General features: G+C 48.8%; 1 protein-coding gene across 1 annotated transcript; it reads left to right on the top strand.

The window, feature by feature from the left end:
• The first annotated feature begins 2,273 nt into the window (after window positions 1-2,273).
• Window positions 2,274-20,793, top strand: LOC120896786 (pituitary homeobox 2). The gene is made up of 6 exons (XM_040301217.1): window positions 2,274-2,685; window positions 9,286-9,470; window positions 9,566-9,673; window positions 16,988-17,164; window positions 17,502-17,607; window positions 18,607-20,793. The coding sequence occupies exons 1-6, from the start codon at window positions 2,274-2,276 to the stop codon at window positions 18,711-18,713; spliced, it is 1,095 nt and encodes a 364-aa protein (XP_040157151.1). The 3' UTR covers window positions 18,714-20,793.
• The last annotated feature ends 550 nt before the right edge of the window (window positions 20,794-21,343 follow it).

The raw sequence follows: 21,343 nt of genomic DNA, 5'->3' as shown, positions 1-21,343 counted from the left end.
AGGATCTAATCCGACGGGGGACAACCATTTTGTAGCGGCTCTCAGTGCCCCGTGCGCACTGCCCAAGTGCTGTGCCATGCGACGCACAATACCAAAAGTCGCCGTCGACCAAACACAGCTTTGCGTACAGTCGCAAACCCACACACTGACGAGCTCGGACGCAAACGGAAAAACGGGACAGCCAGGATAGCACCCATCACTAGCGCAACGGCGCTAGTTATCCTTGTTGCACCACCAGCACTGTACGGCGTTGCCGTAGAAACGTGCACCGAAAACATTAGCTCGAAATGATTGGTCAATTTTTTTTGCCCATCTTGCGTGGGAGCGAAGCAATGCGGCTGGTCGCTGCTGCCGTCCCGCTTCATCCAGTCGGGCGATGGCGCGTGTTCGTGCACCGAACACGCAAACATGGACATGCGCACATCCTTCGGTGAGGATGGTGGGTATCCCTCTACAGAAATTGGTAGCTTGCGGATCGGCAGGCCCGTTGTCTTGTTGTCTCGCTCGTGCAGCCATCTGCTGTGGCAGTCACAGTGGCCTTCTGTTTCTGTTCACCCCCGCCCTTAACGCACACCCTTCCCGAGCGTGCCTTTTTGTGTTCGTCCCCCTTGTTTCGGTAGGGCTACGTTTTTGGCAGCACTGTTTCTATCAAACACACACACTGACTACACTATGCGAAGTATCCGTGAAATTGCACAGTTGATAGAATCCTGAACTCCCTTTCCCTGTTTCACCCGCCCGGTCACACCGCCGCAGGGAAACGATTCCTTTGCTCGCGCGAAAAGGACCTTGTTACACGCGCGGGTACACGGTGCCGACAGAAGCGGGCCAAGAGGCAGAGCACACAGAAGGGAGCATCATCCGAACAACAACCAGCAACAAAAAAAGCCCTCTGTCGGGCCAGCCCCTGGATCCGGTCGAAGCGGGGACATCAGATGATATTAATTTTGTTACTTTCCAGCATTTCCATTTCGCAGTCCGAACGTCGCTGATGCACCGTTGCGGGCTCTGCACCCCACCTAGGACACTCGGGCTCGGAACTACCGACGAACGTACGGCACCGGTGGCGGACCCTGGCAGCGTGAGTAGCGTGTCGGTATCCCGCTGTAGCGCTGTACCGATTAGCGCGGTTTGCCAAGTTTTGCGGTTAACGGTGGCAATTGGACCTAGTGTGAACAGCATTTTGCAACCAGCAAACCCCCCACAGTGCGTCGAGAAGATGGTAAAAAGGTGATAGAAAAAGTGAAGTACTGGAGCGTGCGAGGTTGTCCAAGTTGTGTGATTTTATTGCCGAGAAAGCAGATGTAGGTAGTGTCGCAGTGTTCGTGCGTGTTTTGGGGCGAAGTTTGAGCGAAAAAACGATCCAGAAGTAAGCGTAAGCGTGAGTAGTAAGTGTTGTGTAGCGACGGAAGAACGGCAGAAGAACAACCGTGCTTAAGGAAGAATAGAAAGACGAAGAGTGTGATTAGTTACTCATGCATAGTTCATTCCACTTCGTTAAACCGTAAGGTTATGAAAATAATTTCAAGTTTAAGTGTATCGCAGTCTTGCTGGAAAAGGATTCAACACATACGTACGTAAAGTAGCAACGGATGTGTCGTGTGTAATAGTTTAATCTTCCCTCAGTTCGATATCAAACCCCATCCAAGAGTGCCAAGCGCCTAGAAGCAATAGTCCCCCAGTTGGCATGGAAATGTTCGATTCCCTTGCGAGCCGCGAAAGAAACGATTTGTCCTACCGTTTGTAGCTTCCGTTTGAAGTGTCCGCGCTTGAGTGTCTTTTTTGGCTAGTGTTCCGCCGCTAACTAAGACCGCCCCGGGGAATTTAGCGCCCACCCAGTTTGGTTTACGCGCAACTTCAAGCTGTATCTGCCGACGGATTACTGCTGCCTGCCTGCGCCGGTGGTGAATGCCGAGCTCGCCGATCCATCGCTGTCGAACGCCGGCCGCACCCGCTGCCAAGACAGCCACGGCCCCACGGTGGAGTTCAAAACCAACTGCGCGGCAACCGGCCCCGTCGGCGGTGTTCTAGGAGGAGCAGCATCGAGCGTACCGGGCAGCAGTGCGGGCGGCATCGGCGGTCTTGGTTGCCTCGGCGGCGGTGGAGGCGTCAGTGGAGCGGGACCGGACGGAGTAGCAGCGAACGGGACACCGCTCGGGCTCAGCCCGACCAGTGCGGCGGACTCGCAGCAGTTCAACATCTTTCCGGCCATCTTTAGCCGGCAGCTAAACTTCAACACCGCCACCGCCGGGTCCTGCAGCCAGTCGAAGCTGATGGACGATCTGCGGCCGAACCTGGTCGGCGGTCTGCTCGGCCTGCAGCAGGGCCTGCTGGACGATCATGCGGCCCTCGCGCACGGCGGCAACCTGGCCGCCCAGCACAATGCCGGCCAGGACAGCAAGTTCATGGCGCTGCAGGACAACCGGCTGATGGGCATCGGGGCGCACGAGAACCGGCTGCTCGGGCTGGGCGGCCAGGACCACGGCCGAGGCGGTCTAGGCGGCCCGGGCGGCGGTGCGAACGGGGACAAGTCCCTCGGTCAGCATCGGAAGTGTAGCAGCACACCGGAGGACTTCAGCGCACTGTACGGGGGACTGTCCGGTACGCCCATCAGTGACCATCACCATCACCACACGCCAGCCCACACCCCTCCGAACCGGCTGTCGGACAATGGGTCCGTTACGGGTAAGGTTCCATTCTCGTCCACACTACCACTCAAACCGCAGATGTCGTTTGTCCCGGGGTCTATTCGTACCACTGTTTTGACCACCGTCGGCACACGCTCACACACCGTTCAGAAGGGAACCCCTTTCTTAGGCAGAGACACACCTTCGTGTCAGTCCGTTGAATCGGTCCGTTCGCCACGTGGCCAGGATTAGCGCACTGTGAAAGGGATCGCTCAGGAGGATAATCCGGCCCATTATTGATGCGACGCTAAATGGCGCGGTGCAATAGCTTTCTAATGGGATTGTGTTGACGTTTCCGACACCCGACGGTGTCCGGCGGTAGTTGGTTGGGCCTTTTTTACGGCAGATCGAACATCCGACGGTGTTTGTCGTTCGATGTTGTGGTCTCACGGGTAAGAATAATTGCTCGCATGAGTTGAACGAACCGAAAATCGCACTCCATGTGGGATGCTAACGGTTGTGTTTGTTGCTGTCTCTTTGACAGCTGCGGCATCTTCTGCCGACGGGATTTCAACACAGACCGGTGCGGTGCCGTCGGGAGTTACTTTTCACGGACATCGTAGCTGGCGTTGCAAGGATATTTGGATTTAATTGCCTTATTGACAGCTGTTTTACTGTCCAATATCTGCAGAATATTGCTAGGAATGCACATTAATGCCTTATTTTGATTATTCGATTCGAGTAACACCATAACAATCGAATAGTACAGCAAGAATCAATGATGATTAGGAATCTGCAGTTTGTGTAGTGCTTGTATAACCAAACAACAATATTGGTATTGGCCACCGGCATCTATAAAGCAAATATTTTTCCACCAACTTCCCGGTTGACTTTCACTCCCCCCTTAAAACCGGAACCATCCATACCCGGGATTTGTAATCTCAAATCTGGTAAACACCTATCGATGGCAACGTGTAGCTAAAACCTAATGCACCCACCATCCCGTGACCACCAATATTGTACTCTAATGATGACAATAGTAATAGTAATAGCAGGTTGAATGCAAAATCCCAACGCCAAGGGCTGATACAACACACCCGGGGAAGACGGCCCTAGGCCGAGGGTGATCGTAGATAGAACTCGGGGACCATCCAGCGCCCGGTACGGGGGAGGAGAGTGCAAACAAATGGTTACATTTCTGGTAAGAGGACACCGGAACAAATGTTATTCCCGCTTAAGCTTCACACTTCACTCGCACCGCCGTTTCCCGGGGCAAACTGACTACGGCCGTAGGTGATTGTCGTTCCGGCGAGCGGTCATTAGCATTGAAAAGCCCGACAAATTCACCAAACTACACATACACACACACACACGCTGATTACAAAGCAATTGAGTCGGTTTCCGTACACGTCTGTACACGGAACTAGAACATCACCGGTTTTTTGCCCGGCAAACCTCCTCTCCTTTGTGGACTATAAACGCACCCCGCAAGGAGTGGATGGCAATCGCAACCCTCCTCGGATTTTGCATTATGTTGCTCGTGGCCCGTGGCTTTTCCCCCTTACACTGAGGTTTGTCGTACACCCGGGACATCAGAGCAAACCCGTCAATCTGCCAACGCGAGAGGACCCTCTCGCACCAGCGAGTGCATCAAATAAAATAATTGTCAAAAGGGGAATTAGAGAGCGAGAGCAATCGAAAGGTGTTGACATACTTGTCGTAAGCTGCACTTCATTATAGTTGCTTTCTTTCGTGAATGAACGTCAAACGCGGCACGGTGTAAAATCGCATCGTACGGGCAAAGCTGGTGTCCGGCCATATGGTTGGTGTAGAATTAGAGCCCAGCGTGACAGGGCTTTTAGCGTGACATGCACACATACACACAGAGACGATGCGCTCGGGATCGGCACTAAATAGGATTTCCATCAAAGGATAAACGAGACACGGGGTTGAGCCCCCGACGGTCCGGAGGTTGGAGGTAGATTGAGTGTTTGTTCCGCTCGAACGGAAAGACACAAGTACTTATCGGTTTGTGGTGGTTGATTAGTGAATCATCTTCTTCCCCCAAGAACGAGAATACCGCAGTGAAGTAGAGTTAGCACTGACCGCAAGCTGGATCTTCCCGCGAGAACATTCTACCGTGGTCCACGCCGTGAACCGAGGAGTGCCGACGGTACTTTCTTGCGGAATTAAAATAGCTCTTTGCACGAGGCCCCTACCTGGCCCAAAGGCTTCCCCAAAAACCGTTACGTAGCGTTGCTGCGGCACAGTATCAATTATGTAGATGGGCTAATTAAAGGTAAACGTGGGTGTCATTTAACTAATTAATCGCTTTTCCTTCCTTCCATCGGGAAGCCCTCGGGGAAGCACAGCAATGCCCCGGCCTGGGGAGTTGACCAGAACAAGGCACCGCAAGCCCTCCGGAACGGGGCAGATGGATGTGGATGGGGCTGAGAGGTCTTCTTTGCTTGGGACGTGGGCGACGGCGCGTGATTCGCGAAACCAACAACGGTTATTAATGAATTATTTATTTTTGTAAATTATGTTAATGCGCTAGTGACTGCGAACGATACCTTTGCCCCAGTGTCCTGACGATGCACTGCCTGGGACGGTACGCATCTTTCCACTGACCAGGGCTGGTTAAAATTCGTCCATCTTTACTATTACCAGTCAACGTCAAAGGATAGCACTGATAAACCTAGCGGCAAATTCTAAGCCACTTGGCACTAGCACATCCAGTCGTAGACGGGTTTAAAGGCTCAGCAGGCACAGAACACAACCAACTGAGGAGAAGTTGCTGTTGACGTGTTGTGTTTCCTGCAAACTGGGCATGAAATAGCACCGGCAGGTCACAACTTTACGGTAGTTACGGTTTGATAATTTACATTTTCTCCGTAGGTCGCACGGCGCATACAGCACAGCGACAGCACAATTATGCGCATCTATCATCATTACGTGTACTGATGACGTTGTGGACGGGCATGATGAAAGTGATGTCGGTAATGTTTTTTTCTGTCTCTTGATTTTCACACCTTTTGCTCACATTGATGGGCGCTACCGGCCGAATGCGTCACGAAGGACACGTGATGTGCAAGGCTCACTGTCAGCTCGGACTGACGGTCAGAAACTAGCAGCGCCCACGGGTTGGCAATGGGCAAACATCGAGCCACACATTCATCACACTTTGTCACCCAGGCCCACTGCATTCCGATCGGTGTCCAACGGCAAACGCGTTGCTGCCATTGCTTTGTGTGACACACGCCACTGGAACTGGAGGAGCTTTTTTAAGCGCCAGCCAACCAGGCTTGGGAGCCTTTGGCCAGCCCGAACCGAACCAGGCCGTCCCCATGCCATTTGGGCTGGGATTCCGTAGACATTGCGACATAATTTATTCATTTCCATCATGGAATTATACCATTTGCATACTAAAAAGCCTTTCGTCCCGGGCAATGAAAGGCCTCGTTTGCTGCATCGCCTCTGCGTGGCCACATCCGTTTCGCAACCGTGTTACTGGCAAACAGTTCTACATTCAGCAGTACCTACACGCTCGCACGTGCTGTGTGAAAGTCGAATGCCAACAACGAATCGTTAAAGGTGGAACTGCCAGCCTGTTGGCCAGCATCTGCTAATGAGCAAACTGCTTTGAGAGCAGCCAGTTGGGGAGAATGAGCCGGCGGAGGGTACATTGGAAAGTGGGAGGTTTTACTTGCCGGGTTTTGGTGGCCATAGACTGTGTGATATGGCGGGAAATTTGCTGTTGAATTTTCAAATGGCAAAACTAGTTTCTTGTCAGGGCTTAGAACGTAACATAGGCCTACGCCTTTAGTGATTATAACATTCAAATTTGAAGTGCTTTATGATGATTGTGCGTGAAATGCAAGGAGCCTAGAGAAGGGCTATTTTGTAAGGAGCTTCTTTGGATGAGCCTATAAAATCATCATCGAGGAACTAACAAAAATGCCATAAAAGGTCATTTTATACGTCTTATTATTATTTTAGGTTTTGCTTGGTTTGGGCGCTTGAATGCTTTATTTCTGTAGATATTTTGAACTTATTGATCTCATTGTGTTCTTCTGTGTTTCGCTCTTGAAATTAGTACCATTATATTTGTGCCACTAGTGCGCCTTAAAGTATGCAATCTTATATACAAAACGCATTCTTTAACCACAACGTTTGCATTTAAAAGCTTGTGACTCATTTGCAAGTCCTTCATTCATGTGTATTTTTTTTCAAATGACTTACTTGCTGCTTATCCGACGCTACAACCGCTTTGCGATCTTGGCCTCCCTCAGGAGTGTCCCAAACCGCTCACGGTCTCGTGCCTTCGTCTGCCCTTAGTAAATATTGTTAAAATTAGTACCTCCTAATTTTCATTAGTTTACCTCCTAAAGTTAGTGGCATGATGATTGATACACTATCGTGCCTTAAAGTATGCAATTTTCCATACAATTTTCCCGCTTTAACAGTTATGTTTACATTTAAAAGCATGTCGCTCACGTTGCAAGTCCTTCATTCATTTTTACATATTTTTATTAATATTAATACCTCTCAACTCATTAGTTTGTTTGTTACAGTTAGAACCACGGTGCTTGAAACACTAGAGCGCCTTAAAGTATGCAATTTTATGTACAAATTCCCCTCTTTAGCAGCCATGTGTGAATTTGGAGGGTTATCGCTCGCGTTGCGAGTCCTTCATCCATTTTTATTTATTTTTTATGAGCTGCAATGAAGTCTACATCATCGCTTCGCTTATTACTGCCATCACAAAGGCCCCTCAATATGTATCACCACCACCATTCAACAGTACAGTTCACTCTTCGGGGGACTGTTGCGTTTATTGCGCTAAAAAAACGACCGCACTCTTTGATGTGGACACTTGCTAGTCGATGCGATTGAACAACATCGTTTGACAGCTTAGCTGGTTTTTAACTAACAGAGCCGTTACAGGCTACATCCTTCAAGCGTTCATTACCAATCTAGCTGCAAACAACCGAGTATAGAGAGGGATAAAAAAAAGAATATCATCCTGCGATGGGACCGTGACACAATGTGTCCTCTATGCAAAATCAATATCCTGATCCGTTGACGACCGACGCCAACTTTGACGAGCTCATCATGCACGCGTGTGGAGGAGGTCCGTGTCTGTGTGTACGTGTGCATGGCTGTGTTTTTGCAGCAGTGTCAAAGGCACCCCGTGCTCACGGTATTGAATTTAGGTTTAGCCCATTACTTTGTAATTATCGGCTCTATAATTATCAATTTAATTACAATCAATTTATTAATTAGTATTATTTAAATGGATACCACCAATTTGTTGGCTCATTATATGGCTCGCTTTCGTCGACCGGGATACGTGAGTGTATATGTGTGTGTGTGCGTTCGAGTGCATTGTATGTGTGATTCGTGTCGATCGTGGTGAGCATCGCCGCTAAACTAAACGCCACATTGCCACCACTTGCCTTCTCGCACCGTTTCACCCTTACACCAGCAGTGCATTGTTTTTCGCCAGCAACCCCGTCAACAAATTTGCTGACGTCAGTGTTTAGTGGTGGTCTTTTTTATGTTTTTTGGCTGCTTATATGGTGATTATAATGGTGCTGCTGAGGTGATAGTGTGCGTCGTGTTGGTGTGTGCATAATGTTGGCTAGCGCGTTTATCGCCATCGAGGTTCGCCTCCCGTCGGCTCGAACGCCTCAAATCAAATTGTGATAAACCGCCACGCGACGGGACGCGCGGCACCACCACCCACCCGCCCATGATGCCCCCTATGTATTGGTGGGAAATTAGCACTTTTTGTTTCCAGTGTGTGTGTGTGTTTTTTTTCTCCAACAATTGCTAATTAAAATAATCGAAGGTACGTGCATCGTTTAGCGATCTCCATCTGGTGGACATTGGAGTAGATGACGCCCGCGACAAAGTGTGTTCGCGCACACTGGTCATATCCTTAGCGGCTAATAATGTTCTATCTCGTTCATCATCCAACACAATTGTTTAAAATTGAGCTAGTGATACTGCTAGCGAAAGAGAATGGGTTTTTTTCTGCCTGAAGTTTCTCAAATCAGTTCCATCTTATCAGCTTGAAATCTCCACCAGAATGCTGCTCTACAGCAGTGAGCAAATGCGTCTTCACTGTAGCAAAACCGTACCCTCCGGTGGCCCAGTTTTTCAATTTATTATTTATCGTACATATGGTAGCTCTATTATTAATCCATTTCCTGTGCCCTGTTGAGAGCCCTCCTGAGTTTTGATGACAGTTTCAAGCGTACCTTTCCCCTGGGGTGGTGTACCCCTGGCAGCTAAGAGTGGGATGTTGGCCGGCCGGGAACATGGTGCACACTTGACTCGTGCACACCACCTTTCCTCCCTTCCCTGGTTGGCTTTTCACTTATCGAGTCTTATCGTGGGGACGAATCAGCCCAGTAGCCCACGTATCAGTGTGATTGCATCTGCAAACCAACCCGACCGAAGCCAGCTTCCCTTCACAATCATCCCCAGTTCTCTTGCCAACTAAAAACCCGAGAGAGCGACAGGGAAGGACCGTGGGTATAAGGCAAAAAAGTGCATTCTAAATCTGATAATTTCCTTTACATTTTATTCTTTCCCACATCTGCCCATCTCGTGCGGCTTACGTCTCGGTACTACACAAAAAAAAAACCAGCGGAAGGTGCATTTAAAAAACTAAAACCCGAACCAAACAGCGGCCCGCTCGGTTCCTCCGTCCCGGGTGGCATTTCGTCGCCCGGAAGCGGCATCTCAGGGTTGCCCCAGCATGCTGGCCACACGCCCACCACAGCATCCTGCCCGACACCGGCCCGAAGGCGACACCGAACTACCTTCACTCAGGTGAGTAACGAAAAACGCAACGAAGCCGTCCGGCGCCCGATACATCCGTTACTAATTCCCACATACCCCCTCCTCCACCTCTTTTCCTCCCGCAGGAACAATTAGCAGAATTAGAGGCGGCCTTTGCGAAATCACACTATCCGGATATCTACTGCCGGGAGGAGCTAGCGCGTACCACTAAGCTGAACGAAGCCAGGATACAGGTAGGTTGACCGTAGTTGGGCTGTGGCCCATAGGAAACATCGTGTTGATGTGACACTGTGACGCGTCGGTATTGTGTTTTTTTTTCTTCTGGTGAGGACAATAACACCGTAACGCGTGCTACAACTTCACACACACACACACACAAACGTCATGGCTCTAGGCTCGACTCGGCACACAATTTGGTATGCTAATTGACGAAAGTGAAAATTGAAATTTTCATTCAAACTTGACGGCAACAATCGAAGACGTAGCGTACAGTGATACAGGAAAAACACACACAGACAGATGGGGAAAGCGTTGCAAAACGGCGTCTCCGGGTGGGAGGCTGGAACGGCACCGGAATTACGGTGCCATCTATTATGCTAATTTGCACGTCGTTCTACTTTCCACATTTACTTCCTTCTATTTTTATTCGCGCCTTCACACCCTTGGCACGGCATCAATGCCGCGGGTTTTTGTTTTGCTGGCGGCATATCTGCTGGCATTCTATCGTTGGCATCGTTCTCGCCGTACGGCTTTGTGTGTCCTTTTCGCCACTGTGTCGGCTGTCGAAGGATGATTAATATTCCACGATCGACGCGTTCGATCGACCGTCGGTATTAGAATATTGCCCTCCGCGGAACCCGTGTGTGCCCTTCGCAGGGTATCGGAATTTCTGTTCACGTGCTACGTTGCACATTTGATTTGGTTGTTAGGTGTATGGTGAGGATGAATGCAGAGTGGTGAAGTAGTACACAGTAATACGCTTATGTTGAATATTTGTAAAAAGGAACATGTTGGAAAGTGAAGCATATGAAGGACTCGTTGTTTTCTTGCTGTAAGGTTAATTTTTAAAGTTGCGACTGTTTGGTTCACATGAAAGCATTTGCTTGGAAAGAAATATCAGAAGATAAGGCAGCTTCTCTATGGCAGCTATCTGACTGAACCTAAGACTGGAACAAACGTTTAGAGCTCTATGGAGATGCACGATCAGACGTTGTTGAGCAAACAGAACGAACATCAGTTCGAGCAAACCCGTATGTTTTGGAATTTGAAGTTCGATATCCAGCTATGCTGTGCGTAGTCAATAGTACGCTACAATTTTTTGCAGGTTTTTTTTGTAAATATCGTAGCCAGTTCTCAAGCTAAACTAAAAAGGTTGATACCATTCTATACAGAATTTTTCTGAACATCGATGCGAATTTTAAAATGGAAGATTATCATACTTTTTCTGTCCTATTCTGGGCAGTGCTGCAAAATGTCATGAGTATCACGAGATTTTCACCAACGAAAACAATGAAAATATCCGTGGTAGCTTGATGCTCATTGCTGATAGTCAATAAAAGTGCGCCATGACATGCTGAACACGACATGTGAATACTTGAGTCCAACGCAATACTCTGACAGGCAAGCTTAGCTTAATGCCGGCGCAAGCATTATCATGATTTTTTTTTCTGGCTGTGAACAGTGCTGCCAAATGCCACTGTTTCAATCATCAACACTCATGACTGAAACGAAGCTCATATCAGATCACGTACACAACTGAGATGATCAGTGACTATACTCAAACAGTTGGAGAATCAATCACATGCTTGGTGACATTTAGTTTAGCACCCAACTTTTGATCACTCACTGGGTCACGACATTGTTGTCGGCGATAATCGCGACATTCTTGGAATATACTTGGCGCGTAGGCTCTAGCAACAAAATGAGCATGCTTTCTCCCTCTATCTGTTTTGATTATCTGTTGGGTCAAACAGAGCGAGAAAACATGCTCATTTTGTTTCTTGGAACCACTCGCACGCAATGCATATCTCCCGTGACCATCGCGATGATCACCGACTGCAAATGTCGCGACCAAGTGATTGAACACGAGTTGGTTGCACACAATGTCACCAAGCATGCGATGGTCGCACCAACTGTTTGAGGCTCGCCTCTGATGTTCGCAGTAGAGCTCGTGACGCTGAGATGATTTTGTTTCAGCCAGAATTTGTCATGGCTATGTCAGTGACATTTTGCAAAATTGATCACAGCAAAAAAAGTCGTGATATAGTGACTGACCAAGCGATGGTCGCAAACATGTCATGAGCATGTATTAGTCACACCAATCGTTCTGAGTATCACCTCTAATTGTCACGATTGAGTACATGACGCTGATATGGATTTTGTTTCAGTCAGATTTTGTTATGACATTGATAGTGACATTTTGCAGCACTGATTCTGGGTAATGTGTTCATAAGCACCGTAACTAGAAGTCAAACCATTGATCGTACACCAACGATGAAAGGGATAAAAGTGCAACAAATGTGATCATAATTTAGACAGAGACAGAGTCATAAGAAGACAGAGTACCTTTTCGAACAGAGCCTTGTCGGTTGATCCTGTTCAATAGCTGACAGAGCACAGCGCTAGAATAATCAACATCCCAAAACACACCACGCACAAACGAAATGCATGCTATCGTAAAAAGGAGAAACAAAACTGTTGCCAACACAACCTTCAAATGTCGAATTGTGCGAAAAGTGCTTGCCCCCCCCAGGTCAAACCCTACCGGAATGCCGATCCTCGACGCACCTCTGACGAACCGACGATACTCCATGCATGCTCGAGAGCGTGGCGCGCAAAATTTAGTCACGACCAGCCGGCGCTCAAATGACGAAATAATACTTATTGATTGCATCAATAATTCAATGAAGATCTCGCACGAGCACCGTGTGTGTGTGTGTGTGTGTGTGCCTTCTTCTCGCCAGCCGTTTCGGATCCAGGAGCCCCGGGAGTTCGGGTGGCGTCTGGTGGCGCAATCGTTTGCGGGCTAATGCTTGCCAGCCAGAGGCTCCACGGTGTAGGCTCATAAAACAGTCACAGTCCTCACCATCGGCGTCGGTCTTGTGTCGACAATGCGCTATGCTGTGCAATGTGCGTGAGCTGCATCGATTCCGGTTGTACGCGTTTGAACCAGTACGAGCCTGGTCTCATCGCGCAAAATACCTAAAAGGTGCCGTTCCTTGTGCGTTCTGAAACTTTCGAGCGATTTGTTTTTGCTGCTACTGCTTTGATCGATTTTTGGGCGGGCATGTTCGGGAATTTGTTTTCCGACGGACACACCAAATTCACCCGGACTGTCTCTCTCTCCCCCATCATCGGAGTACGGTAGGAATGATTGTGCAGTGAACATAAAGGACGTCCTTGTGCGCACACCGATGGGATTGATTCGCTCCACCGGTACTGGATTCACTCTTATCAAAGGCTGGAATGCCATTGCCGTGGATCTCGTGGTGAACAAAGATGAAAACCATTTTCAGCAAAAACTCTTTGCTCGGTTTTTGGGCCACCCCCTTCTGCCAACGGACGCTGTGAATTTATTATTATTCTCTACACACTGCACACCGTTTCATACGCGGAAGCAGTCGGTCCCCGGTCCGTGCAATTATTTTGGGATATTCGAACCCTGCGTTGTCCGACCCCGACCAACCCTCCTCCATTCCCCAGGTTTGGCGATTGTTTGGGACTGTTTCATCGTCGTTGTACAACAAAATAATCAATCTCCAGGGATGGAGAGAAAGGAGCTTGGGAGAGGAATAGCCAATAAAGCGAGCCAAACTAACTCATCGCATATTAACAGCTCGCGCCACTGATAGGCCGGCCAGGTAGACGGGGACCACTGTTATGGCAGGATTGGGGTTTGGGTCTTTTCTGGCACTGTCCTAGCCCCTTGGTGTTCGTGACTTGCAAGCAGCCCTAGTCCAGTGTGACGGATCGACATGAAAGCTACCGGACGGATCACGGACGACACGGAATCCACACTCATCATCATCAGCAGCAGGTTCGTCCTCGTCGTCGTCACCGGCCATCCACGTTTAGGCATCGAATCGGTACCAATTCTTCCCGCTCGCTAACGCCTAATCAGAAACATATTTTCAAACAACATCCCACCCGCTATGTGCTACATACACACATACACACTGCATGCGACTTTTTCTTCCCCACACAGCACATTAGCTTACGGCTCAGTGGATCATCATCCACAGGAAGGTAGCGGGAGTCGGTTCATCCTTTTATCTTTTAGCTGGACACTGTTGGTTCCGTTGATGGACTCCGGTGCGCTGAAATGAGCCTTCAGCGACGGCCACGGCAGGTGTATTGTCGCATTTCGTCGCAACCGGACACCGGCAAAGAAGCGGTGGTCCGTTTTAACGGTTTGGGGCTGAAGCTTCTCGCTGCATAATGCAATTGCGATAGCCATGCCAAGCTATCTGTTGTGGTTTTTGGGAAGGGTGGCCGATGCAGCATTCCGTGGCATGCTGCGACTGGTACGGGCTTGATTAGAAAGCTAAATTGTAATTTGTTTTAGAATGCTAGCTAGCTGCGCAAAATCGGAACCACTTCGAGTCACACATGTGACTCCAGCTAGCGCAAACTAACGCAAAACCATTAGAAGAAGCTAAACCATCCCCAACCATCACCACCACCACCACCAGCCAGCCAGCTGTATTTCCCTCCATAAATAATCCATCTCTTGACGTTGGCGCCCGCGTTCGAAGAAGGTTGCTCTCGAAAGAAAAACAAGCAAGCATTAGAAAAGAAACGTGCAAGAAAACTCCACAGCTCCAGCCAACAAAGCAGGCGCAGGCAGTGGGCAACCAAAAAAGAAAACGAACACGTTCAGCTGAACAGCAACTCAGTGGAGCGTTCGGGCGAGTTGAAGTTTAAAGTAACGCAAGAAACCCGTTTCCGTTCCCTTCGTTCGCTCTCTCTCTCTCTCCCTCTAAGCTGGTAAAACTTCGAACCCATCAAAGCATCGCCATCATCATCATCATCATCCTCGTCGTCGTTGCCGTCATCTTCATCTTAAGGACATCGTTCGCAAGGATGGTCTCGTCCGTCTTCTTGACTGACGGCAACTTTCACCCCAGCTTCATTCGATGCTAAAGCATGGCGCCCGCAGAGCGAGCAAGAAACGTGTATATCGTTTCGGGCAAAAGAACAGTGCCAAGAAAATTACCTACCCAAGCAAGGATATGAGGGGGGGGGTCGGATTGACGGACGGAATGGGAGCTGCGGAGGGGGGGGGAGGGTGCGCGGCACGCGGCATTCCCGTTTGCTGTTAGTGTGTAATCTACAACATCAAATGGATCCTTAATTCAATTACTCCGCCTTCTTGGAAATTCCTCCATTACGGTCCCCCCTTCGACCGGCGCCGGCGTCTTGCCTGCTGCCGCTCTCGGCTCGCTACAAAATTCCTCGCTTCCGAACCGGTCGCGGGCAAAACCCCAGCTAAACCAGAAAAGGGCCCAAAGCCATAAGACACACAGGAGAGCGTCCACCCCAACCCCCCCGTGGATGGTACACTCCCTCGAGGACACTTTTCCGTCCCGATGTTCCCCAGCTTCTCGCGTAGTTTATTTACGAGTTCAATTTCGACTCGACCACCGCTCCTCCGTCCTCCAACTCACCCACTCTGCCGCTGTTTGCTTCCCTTGTGTGTTTCCTCCCTTTGCCCTTACCCTTGACCCACGAGAACACGAAGCCATAAACTGTACACGTGAGTGTATGTGTGTGTGCTGGTGTGTGTGTATATGTGTGTGACTGTGGTGAAAGGAAAATGGCGGAACTAACCACCGCGCACGGTTTTCGTGTCCACGGTGCTACAGCAGTTCCTAAGAAATGACAGCACCAGATAAGACGGAGGGGAGGAGCACGAACGTGCCTCCCCCCTACCGTGTGCGTGTTTCTCCCTGTACGCGTACGTGTCGCGTACTTTTCTCCTCGGTTCGGCCCTACCAGCATTGCTAAACTACTGTGCTTGCTTGCTTGCTTGCTCAGGACGCTAAAAGGCAAGGACAAAACTTTGCCCTCCTCATTTCGCGCGACTTTGAACGAGAAACAGTTAGGGGCGGAAGAAGGAGCGATGCAAAAGGGACGGAGCTGACAGATGGGTACGTACAAAGGTACGGGAACAGCAGCGGGAGCGGAGCGGTAATGGAAAGGGGCGTTCCGGTGGAGGGAAGGCGGCGATGATTTCGAATAGCGGTATACACATTTAATTTAAATAGAAGACAGCAACACTCCACCCTCCGACAGTCCCATTCTAGAGGGTTGGGATGGTAGGGCAGCCCATCTTCTATCAGCATTCAAGGCGCAGAAGGGGAGACAAAGGGCTGGGGCAAGGAGAGAAAGAAAATAAGAAAGGCAACAACAACAAAAAAAAACAAGCAATAAATGAAATAAGGATAACGTCACCATCAGCGAAAGCAACCAGCAAGGGCACCATCGACAACGGCGGTATCGTTTTCGTCCCATTTTGTCCCATCGCCACTTGTGCTCGGAAACGTCGTTATTGCAAGTCAGTTGCTATTGCTGGAAGTTGCTCTCAGCATCTCAGCATTTCGCTTGATGCGGAAAGGTTTCTCAGGATGGTGAGTTCCGCCCGCGAGCTGCACACTATTAACACGGTCGATTCGTGCTGAAGTATTATAATCCGTTGTCAACTAAGGTTTCGAAGAAGACCAGTTTATATTTTCCATTTACTCCATATTGTCTTTGCTTACTGCGAAACAACAACACAACAGTAAGATACACAAGAAATAGTACGAGGCACGCATATGGCGAGGTGAAGAGTAGTAGCCATTGGGGATTGCCCTAGCGCACGCTCAACAAAGCCCGGTGACGGTGATGGTAGTAGTGGTGATGGAGCGTTCTAAAAGCGAACGTGAACGAACGGAACGACAGGCTCACACTAACACATGCTTAGCCACGTGCACGAACGCGTACGAAAAAGGGGGAAGAACCCGAACGTCCCCGGTAGGACGAGCGGACGCGGCGAATGGTGTATATGGCGAATCGAGAGCAATACACACGGGGTTCGATTCAATAACATCCCTTTTTCCTTTGCCTTTGCCTGCCTGCCTGCCTGCCTGGGGACCTACTTTCTCTAGGCCAGGCGCCGAACCACCATGATGCCGACATTTAAACCCCGGTCGAACGGTTGGTTCGCACAGCAAACGCATAGCAAATGCGCGTAACGTCCGCCATTTTACCGACGGCAGTAGAACACAGCAGAATAGAAATGGTAGCGATTAAAATGTTTTGGGTTAGGAAATGTATTGTGCAATCTCTTCTACACTATTCTACGCTTTTAAAATCAATGAAATAAAACCGTGAACATGGGGCACAGGTACAACAAAAACGAGCCAATCAAATTGCCCAATAACTACTCCAACAGCGACGCGACAGGCCAACCGTTGGCGGTTCAAACACGCCAAAACGCTCGAAACACAGTTTTCTCCTCCTCTTGCTCACCGCCACTGTTTTCCCACCTTTTCCCACCCAAACAGGTTTGGTTTCAGAATCGAAGAGCAAAGTACCGAAAGCAGGAGAAGCAGCTACAGAAGGCGCTCGCCCCCTCGGTCATACCGTCCTGCAATGGCATGATGCGCAACATCCAGGGCTACAGCGTTTCGAGAGGTTATCAACCGTATCCACATCCAAATTCAATCAACCGGTATCCCCAGGTATGCGAATGCGAGCAACGCGAGTAGCAAGAGCAAGAAGAAAAAAAACAGGAAACATCCAGCGCCACACACACACACACACACAAACACACAGCAAGAGGCACATGCATAAGGACCATTTTCCCATCAGCCTGCCCATGGCCTGCCTTGTTTGCGCGTTTGGGGTTGTGTGAGCGGCGCTCGATGGAAGATTGAGAGTATTGATTTGTACTTTACCATTATTTTTTTCCTCCCTGCACCTGCTCTTCTCTTCCCTTCCGGTTGCGTTCCTGCTGCTGCTCCTGCTGCCGTCTTCTTCTTCTCCCTCCCGTTTGTACTCCGTCAACCATCGCACCAGGACCTGTTCCAAATGGGAGCCTCATCCTATCCGGGCATGACGCAGCCATTCTCGATGACGCACGGTTCCAATATGGGTGCCGTTGGCGTTCGCCAGGACTCGATGGGTAAGTGTTTTTTTTTGCACAGTGTTTCATTTTTTCTCTCTCGCGCACGATCCACCCCTCACTCTGCCCTATCTTCACCCAATTTCCCAACCGGAAAACGCGTGACAGCGTGTTGCTGCTTCGCTGGAGAACGGGTAGTAAGCGCAGGGACGGCAGGACGAAATAGTAAACTGAAGTCGGAAATGGTTCGACACTGTTCTGTAAACGTTGGACAAGCAAAATATAGCCACACACACACATACACAGCTGCTCGCTAGCTAGCTCGTGGCACGGTTGGAGGCGTTAAACGAATCGCAGCAACCACAGCACGGCCCTTTGACAGCGCCCTCGCATGCTTTGATATTTAGATATAAATAAATAAATGCCCACCACATGCCCGGTGGGGTCGCCTCCCACTCCCGGAGAAGCGTGCTCAGCGGGAAAAGCAACGGAAAAGCCTGCATCTTGCAAGGAAATTTGCTATTTTCACCTCGCAAATGGTGAAAGCGATTTGGTGAAGGTGTTCTGGGCCGAAGCAGGGCATCGAGCACACGCCGGCAACATCCGGCAGCAAAAGTGAGCCTGTTTGGAAAGGCGTGAAAAAGCGCACAAACACACACACACACACATGCGACCGTTTCGTCTTCGCTCACGGGGCGCACGTCTTTGGAAAATTTGTCATTTCCGCCGGGCGGTAATGATCAATAATGTTTCATCGTGTTTCTTCGTTTTTTTTTTCTGTGTTGCCGTTGCTGCAAGTTCTTTGCACAGCACGCCCGGGTTGTTTCTTGAAGACGTTTTTTTTTGCATTCCGACATGAAAAGTGGAACTGTGAAGCAATACACAACAACTGTAACGTTCTGCGCTTACGGTTTTTGCACCATCGATGCTCTAGATTCGTTTTAGGTTGTATACATCCGCCTCGTATTTAAGTGTTGTCGCATTTGAACCTTTTTCTTGCATTGCATTTTAATTCACAAACTCTTTTCTTATCTCTTCCCACCCACATCGCACCCACAGGAATGACGGCCGAGGACGAATGGTACAACAAAAGCTTATCGGCACTGCGAATGAACAGCTCCCATCATCCGAATCTGTCCGCACCGATGCTGCAATACCAAACATAATTAATGTAGATCAAATGAATACCAAACAGTAGAACACACCCACAGGCACACACCCACACACATCCAGCCACAAACTTCCGCTCTGCGCTGCGTCGAGCCATCAAACCCCTCCCACCCATAAGGAAACAGGACAACAGCACATCGGAACCAGGCGGGGTGGTGGTGGGTGCATCAGAAACCTGCCCCGTTTAACCGAGTGTCATCATGCTGCAACGAGCAGCGAAAATGCATCGAACTGCAACGGGACAATGCAGTTGCTCACCAACCCACCATTCTTGCCTAAACCCCATCATTCCCGGGGCTCGAGTTTTGTGGGTAAGCCCCCAGCGCCATGTTGCCGAACGCCATCTACCCTTCCTCATTCGCCAGCACCTAACGTCGACACGCACATCACTCAGTGCCAACATGGCCCGGAAATAGCCATTATTTTTCTGGCTCACCCTTTGCTTCGTCCTGTCAACACTGATCCTCGCAAAAACAAAATGAATTCCAATTCACTTTTATGTTTCATTGTTATTGATGATGGAGATTTTTCATCATCAGGCTACGCGCCCACCCCCACACACATTTTGCCTATTATTGACCAATGAACGTTAAACAGAACGAGAGACAAAGAAAGACGGCGAGAGAAAGAGAAAAAAGGGAAAAAACTCCGGAAAACCGTTTAGTGTCCCGGCTGGTCGGAAAATGCTAATTTGATTTAATTTATTGCGTGCGGCAACGAAACAGCACTCGCTTGTGCGTCTCGGTGTGCGTATAGAAAGGATGTGAGGAAAAAGCACAACAAAAGCCTATCAACTCTGCAATTGTTGGTGGCGTTCATCGTGCGTGTAACGTTTTTGCGCAACAAAACTCACCATAATTGGCGCTCATCACATGCCGTCTATGGCCGATGCCGAAGGAACTTGGAATGAGTGGGGACCTGGTTACAGGCACTACAACAATGAAAAAGACACCATGGATGCGGTCGGTTGACAGCGGAGAAGACACAACTATCACATACTATCGTCTAATGCACCTTATGAAAAATCAAAACTAACTTCCCCGTTTACACGCGAGGATGCAACAGGAACAGGAGGGAACCTGGCAAGACAAGCAGACAAGGAATGATGGCGGTACGTTGCACGTTGTCCCGTGTTCACTTCAGTCATTCCACTTTTCATCCGTACCTCATCATCCAAAAAGAAGAAAGTGAAAGGTGGTGGTCATTTTCTAACCTAAGCAATTCATTCATAAACCAGAATACACACAAAAACATACACAAAAAGGTCGAAAAGGAGGTATTTAAAGAGAATGATCTTCACTCGGCGGAAATGGGGAGAAACACAGACCCAAAAGCGCAACAAATCAATAGACCCTTCCGATTTGCTATCCGAACGTGTGTCCCACAGACCACAAGGCCCATCGTTCGATCTAAGCGTATGAAAATGAAAACATAGCTAAATTATTTTATTTAACACAGTGCACGAAAATTAATGCAGCAAGCAGGTATGCGCGTGCCACGTGCCAAGCAGTACCGCGAAGGAAAACACTACCAGCGATCTAGTTGACCGTGATGGCCGTGGTGGTTGCCATGGATATTACGGTGTTGGAAGGGTTGGAATGGATTGACTGGTAGGAAGGAAACAGTGTGGTATGTGTGTCACCTTCGAGCACACTGCATTCCCGCACACACACACAGCACATACAATCTGCCAATGCTGCAACCATACTTGTACATAGAACAATAACGTGTAGTAAGGAATATTGCGGATAAAAGAAGAAGAAGAAACTCCACGAATACTATAAACCAGGGCTAATACCAGCTGCTGCTAGTATTGTAATGCTCAGTATAACTAATGGGAAATATGTGGGAATAGCGGGATAAGCAAAGCACAAAGCATGAGCAATGAGCAACACAAATCCAAAAGCACCCCCAGCCAGCAAGCATGGGGATAGGCACGGCGGCAAAGATAGAGAGAGAGAGCGAAGGGGGAAAACACACACATACACACACAAAACAATCCAGAAAAGCGTTTGAATTTTATGTAGATGTAAATATTATAAGGATACATTAAAATTAATACAATCGTCAAGTAAAGCGCGCTGTTTGGTTGCGTGTGTTTGCGTCCGTTCTTCGTTGCGTTGTCTGTGAGAAACGAACCCTACCTGCGCTGAAGATATGCAGTCCGCAGCGCTAAAGCTGCTTATTGCCGTTCCATGAAGCCGTTAATCTATGTGTGGTTTGGTGGCAAAATTATAAGGTAGGTATTATTGTATCATTTTAAAGGGCGTTATGGACTTGAGTAGGTTTTAGAAAGATTTTCTAATGTTTAGGAAAAAATGCCTTAATTTTTTCCCCTTATTCTGATTAAATTCGTCCCACGATGATTAGGCCTCATCGCATCGTGTTGGAAAGAAAATTTGAAAAAAATGGAAAAAAGTCAAAATATCGAGCAACTGATTCAAAAATATGTGAAAAACAGTGAATAAATCGTGAGACTAAATAAAAACAATTCGACAAAAACGTCCCAACCCACTTTCGGATGCATTTATGCAATTGCAACTGCCACGTCGTCACCCGGCCGCCCGGATGTGTGTTGAATTGGTTATTGATTTTTATTCTCTGCACTAAACCGGTTGTTGTTTTG

This window comes from Anopheles arabiensis, chromosome 2 (genome assembly GCF_016920715.1).
Source record: "Anopheles arabiensis isolate DONGOLA chromosome 2, AaraD3, whole genome shotgun sequence".
NCBI classification, from domain to species: domain Eukaryota; kingdom Metazoa; phylum Arthropoda; class Insecta; order Diptera; family Culicidae; genus Anopheles; species Anopheles arabiensis.
This window is presented reverse-complemented; position numbering and strand designations above follow the sequence as displayed.